This window comes from Rhincodon typus, chromosome 30 (genome assembly GCF_021869965.1).
Source record: "Rhincodon typus isolate 14 chromosome 30, sRhiTyp1.1, whole genome shotgun sequence".
In the NCBI taxonomy this organism is placed as follows: Eukaryota; Metazoa; Chordata; class Chondrichthyes; order Orectolobiformes; family Rhincodontidae; genus Rhincodon; species Rhincodon typus.
In genome coordinates this window covers 7632303-7637960 of record NC_063361.1, presented here as the reverse complement: position 1 = coordinate 7637960, position 5658 = coordinate 7632303, and the positions used below count along the sequence as shown (strand labels likewise).

The 5658-nt window shown below is 42.5% G+C and overlaps 1 protein-coding gene across 1 annotated transcript in view; it reads right to left on the bottom strand.

Moving 5' to 3' along the window:
* Positions 1–2265, bottom strand: part of LOC109930021 (26S proteasome non-ATPase regulatory subunit 11) — a 67956-nt gene extending 65691 nt beyond the window's left edge. Inside the window, exon 1 of the mRNA XM_048614488.1 lies at positions 2106–2265. Coding sequence (XP_048470445.1) covers positions 2106–2199 — 94 coding nt within the window. The 5' untranslated portion in view covers positions 2200–2265. The remainder of the gene's footprint in view (positions 1–2105) is intronic.
* Between the last annotated feature and the right edge of the window lie 3393 nt (positions 2266–5658).

Below are 5658 nucleotides of genomic sequence, written 5' to 3'. Positions count from 1 at the left end.
TCGGACGTACGTAAGGGGGGGGTGGGGGTGATGGTTGGGGGGCAGTCCAAAGCTAGAGGGCATACATTTAAGGCGAGAGTGGAAAGATCCAAAAAAGACCTGAGGGGTGACTTTTCACGCACAAGGTGGTGTGTGTACGGAACAAGCTGCCAGAGGAAGTGGCGGAGGCAGGCACAATTACTAAATTTGAAAGGCATTTGGATAGGTATATGAATAGGAAGGATTTAGAGGGATAAGAGCCAAATGCTTGGAATTGAGACTAGGTCAGATTGGGATGTCCAGTCAATGCAGATGAGTTGGAGTGAAGGATCTGTTTCCATGCTGTATGACTCTAAGTTGACCTAAAAGTATATTGTAAATAAGCTCAGTTAATGTTGAATTCCTAGGTCAGTACAGGACTTCTTTCAAAATTTTCAAATAAACTACAGAACTTGACATTGAAAAAAAACAAGGTAGAACTCTCCACTATAGTGCCATTACTACTAAACTGGAAGCTGTCTGTAAAGTTTAGACATCATGTTAAACATCTGTGACATATCAAAAGACAACTATTGACTGCTAATAGATTAGATTCTCCTCACTTCTTTATTGTCAACAGTTTTTAAAAGGAACCAAATATCCAAAAAGAGAGGTCATTAAATACGTGTGAACTGTCCTACTGAAGCATGAACCCTTTAAATGATGCTTGACATGACGACCATTTCTTACAATTTATTTCCAACACTGGTTGCAGATACAGGTATCTGACCTAAAAAGGCATCCTTTCTGATCAATGGAGAAATGTCAGGCACTCATCAAACAGGATCCTTCACTATCAATCATTCACACACACAGGAATCAAGTTTCAACCCACCAATGCAACAACAGTGTCACCTAGATAACGAAGTAGAAGATTTGAATTTAAAATCAAAGGTGTTCAAATTGCATGCATAGATAAGTATTATGAAAGTTAAAAACAGAATACTATTCAATAGGAAAACATTGATGACCAGTGCAAACAAATTGTGAAACTTCTCAGATTATTACATGAAATTCATATACACAGGACGATGGTATGATAATTCAATTCAAGTTCAACTTTATTTTGCACTTAATGTATGCATTATGGACCCTGTTCAACTATTTCAAATACATGTCAAATATTTTCCAAACACCAATTGATGTGCTCTGGCCTACCCTCCCTACCTTGAAACAGATTTAAAGTTTTTTTTAAACACAACTGGGGCATGCTGGATATAGTGTTCAGTCTTGCCTTTGGATGCTCGAAAAAAGACATGCTAGTGTGAGCAGGTAGTTCTCAAAGCTGTAGTTAGTTTACATAATTATCACTTCCCTGGTTATAAAACTCATACAGACAAGGAAACTGTGTTGTCTTTATAATGGCTTATCCAGATGTGCAACTTGCATCGAGTGTTCAGCTGTCAAATAATTTAGTTACCAGAACCCTCTACACTCTGATCAAATGAATGTGCGTCTGCTCCTTTTCAATATTATCATTCCCTAACCTAGCCCTGCTGACTCCCATAAACTGATCAGAGGTGACATGTTTGTCCATTGCTACTATGACTCAGTAAATTGACTCACTATTGCTAACTCCCTTACCGGGCATTAGGTCTCGTTTGATGACCTTCCCACTTCAACGCTTTGATTTTTCACTTTTAATTTCCCTTTTCTCAAAGCATTGTCGCTTTTAATCCATAATATTCTTCATTAAAGGATCAATATCCCTGCAAGGTGCCTCTTAGTCCGTGTTAGATTCTTTAGAAGCGACTGTTTTCTGCCGGTAGTAAGAGAAGGGAGAGTCATGTGCGAAGCTCTGAGCCTGACAATTTCAAACCCTGCCGGACACACTCTCCATTCATCCCCCTCTGGATCTAGCATCTCCTCTGCTCGCTCAGCAGCTAATGTAGGGTATATGTTGTGAGCCCAGGAGAGCGGGATCGGACTGTGCCTTCCCCGCCCGGTTGCCCGGCGTGTGCAGACTAGGCCCAGCCTCACACTCACAGTGAGTCAGCAGCGTTAGCTCACCAGCGCCTCTTGCCCCGGGCCTCCCGAAGCCTCTTGTAAAGCCACCGAGCAGCCGCAGAGCCGCCGCTCTCACTCACCGATACTGTGCAGGATGTCTATAGACGCGTTCCGGTCGGTGCTGACTAAAGACTGAGCGCGCTGGAACTCCACTAATGCCGCCGCCACCGCCATCTTTTTCTTCCCTCTCACCGACAATCACATCAACTCCGTCCGCGCCCCGCCCCCACCGCACCGCGAAACCTTGCCCAGTCCCCTACACCGCTCCGCCCACTCAGCATCTGATTGACAGCACCGCCAGCCATTTCACCATCCTGCCGTTGATGTCATCGCGCACCCTTCGCCAATTGACACCAATGAAGGGCGGGACGGACAGGCACTTCCGGCTAGTGGAGTAGGTTACACGGCAGCCGATGCAATGACGACACACGTTTGGAGCATGCGTAATCCGTTTGGGTGGGGCTGTGGGTAATGTAGTTTTATTCACTGAACACAGACCGGAATTTATAACAGCATTGGAGAAGAGAGACAAATTGGGGCTTATTGTTTCCTGATCTTTGTACTATTAATGATCCTGCATATTGCATTGCCTTTCATTCACCTCTGTACTGATTCATTGTTTAAATTTCAAACCTGAGCAAAAAGGCAGGTTTACACTCTTACATTTAACTCTTTGGCAGCTTGCTTAAGTCAAGAATCAAGGATGAAATACGGACTATATGACCTGTCTGTACAGCACGACTGCCAACACGCTGGGAATTTCCGGGAATCTCCTTGAAGTAGAAATTAATTTCCTGGACAAAAACAAAGTTGCTGGAAAAGTTCAGCACGGAAGTTCTGAGGAAGGATCACCGGACCCGAAACGTTAACTCTGTTTTTTTCCTTCACAGATGCTGCCAGACCTGCTGAGCTTTTCCAGCAACTTTGTTTTTGTTCCTGATTTACAGCATCCGCAGTTTTTTCGGTTTTCAATTTCCTGGACACACTGTAAGCCAACGAAGAACAAAATCATCTGGTATTTAAAACAATTCTGGGTACTTTGACTTACTGAACAGTTTTTTTTGAATAAAGAAACAAAAACAACAGGATTCTGGAAATTTCAAAACAGAAATGGCACAAATTTTCAATAGGTCAGAGTGTATTTGTGGAGGGAGAAACAAAATTACATTTCAGAAAGATGCCCTTTCAGAACTGGAGCAAATGATAGATATGTTTTCTGCAAGTCCAAACCACTACGAGTGTAACTTTGGAGTACAGTGGAGTACTGTCCACTTACTTGGATATGTGTAGCTCCAACATTCAAAAAACTCAAAAATTAATGAAGACAAAGCAACCTGCTTGATTAGTACACTACTCACTAAGCATTCAGTCCCTCTCTCACCAGTGTAGAGTGATGCAGCTGTATGTATCATCTGTGCACTTCTGACATTCAGTCAGACTCCTTCAATAGCACCGACCAAACCCATGACCTCCATAATTTAAAGCAATGAGGGCAACAGGCCTATAGGAATGCCTCCATCTGCAAACTTCCCTCTAAATCAAACACCATCCTTACTTAGAACTAAAAGCAAACTACGTTAGATGCAAGTTCTGAAAAATCCAGCGGGTCTGGTGGTGTCAATGTAAAGACTGAGTTTAAACTTTGAGGCCAATATGGTTTTTCTTTGGAACTATGTCACTGTCCCTGTACTATCATTGTGTCAAAATCCTTGAACTCTCTGACAGCATTGTGGGTTTACAACTAGGTCTGGAGTGGTTCAGCAGGGCATCTCACCACCATCTTCTCAAGAGCCATAAGGGAGGGGCAATATATTACAGCCTTGCACTCTCACATTCTATGAATGAGTTTGTTTTAAAAAGTCAGGGGGAGGACAGAGAAGAGGAAAGAACAAAAGGCGAGATTAGTGATAGGGCAGAAATGTTGCAATCTCATTAGAGACCGAAACAGCAGCCAAGTCAATGTAATTATGCCTTATAAGTGGAGACCACAACATTTTAATGTCTCCAAGCCTGTTTCTTTTGATGTTGACCAGTAAAGGAAAATGACCACCTGATAACAAGGGATTACAAGCAACTAATTTTGTGACCGGCTGAAAATCACTTCAAAGGAATCTGGCAATGCACCTGCTAAATAACTCCAAATGCTGAATCCACCTAGACCAAGTTTCAGGATTGAAAATTCCTTCCTCAAAGGACCTGCAATGTATGTTTTCTTTTCTCAAGGCAAGCCAAATCACACAATTTACAATCTCTTCCTTTCTTAACAGACTGAAACCCACATTATCCTCTTTCACTGTATTTTTCCTCAAGTATCTGCTTGTGAGAGTGGTAGGTGAATAATATAACATTAAGATTTTATGAGTAAATGTGAATAAACTATCCTCTTTGTTTGAATCCATGAGAAGTTTGCTGTTCATTAATCAAATTTACCAAACACTCAAGCTCTCACTAACTTGATTGAGTTTTTTGAAGATGTGACAAAGATTGATGAAGACAGAGCAGTGGACATTGTCTATATGGACTTCAATAAGGCATTCAACAAGGTTCTGCATGGTAGACTGGTTAGCGAGGTTAGATCACATGGGATACAGGGAGAACTGGTCATTTGGACACAAAATTGGCTTGAAGGTAGGAGCCAGAGGGTGGTGGTGGAGGGTTACTTTTCAGACCAGAGGCCTGTAACCAGCAGTGTACTGCAAGGATCGGTGCTGGGTCCATTGCTTTTTGTCATTTATATAAATGATTTGGATGTGAATTTGGAGGTATAGTTAGTAAGTTGACAAATGTCACCAAAATTGGTGGTGTAGTAGACAGGGAAGAAGGTTACCTCAGAGGACCTTGATCAGATGGGCAAATAGGCCAAGGAGTGGCAGCTAGAGTTTAATCTAGATAAATGTGACAGGCTGCATTATGGTATGGCAAATCAAAGCAGGACTTATATGCTTAATTGTAAGGTCATGGGAAGTGTTTCTGCATAAAGAGACTTTGGGGTGCAGGTTCATAGTTCCTTGAAAGTGGAGTTGCAGGTAGACAGGGTAGTTTGGAAGGCATTTGATACACTTGCTTTTATCGGTCAATGGGAGTTGGGATGTCATGTTGTGGCTGTACATTGGTAAGGCCACTTTTGGAATGCTGCATTCATTTCTGATCTTCCTATAGGAAAGGTGTTGTGAAACTTGAAAGGGTTCACAAAAGATGTACAAGGATGTTGCTGGTGTTGGAGGGTTTGAGCTATACGGAGAGGCTGAAAAGGCCTATTTTCCCCTCGAGAGTCAGAGGCTGAGGGGTGACCTTATAGACGTTTATTAAATCTTGAAGGGTGTGGCTAGGGTGTATAATCAATGGCTCTTCCACAGGGTAGTACAGTCCAAAACTAAAGGACATAGGTTTAAGGTGCGAGGGGAAAGGTTTAAAAGGGACCTAAGGGGCAACTTTTGCATGCAGAGGGTGGTGTGTGTATGGAATGAGCTGCCAGAGGAGGTGGTGGAGGCTGTTACAATTACAACATTTAAAAGGCATCTGGATGGGTATATGAACAGGAGGGGTTTAGAAGAATATGGGCCAAATGCTGATAAATGGGACCAGATTAATTTAGAATATCTGGTTGGTGTGGACGAGTTGAACCGATGGGCC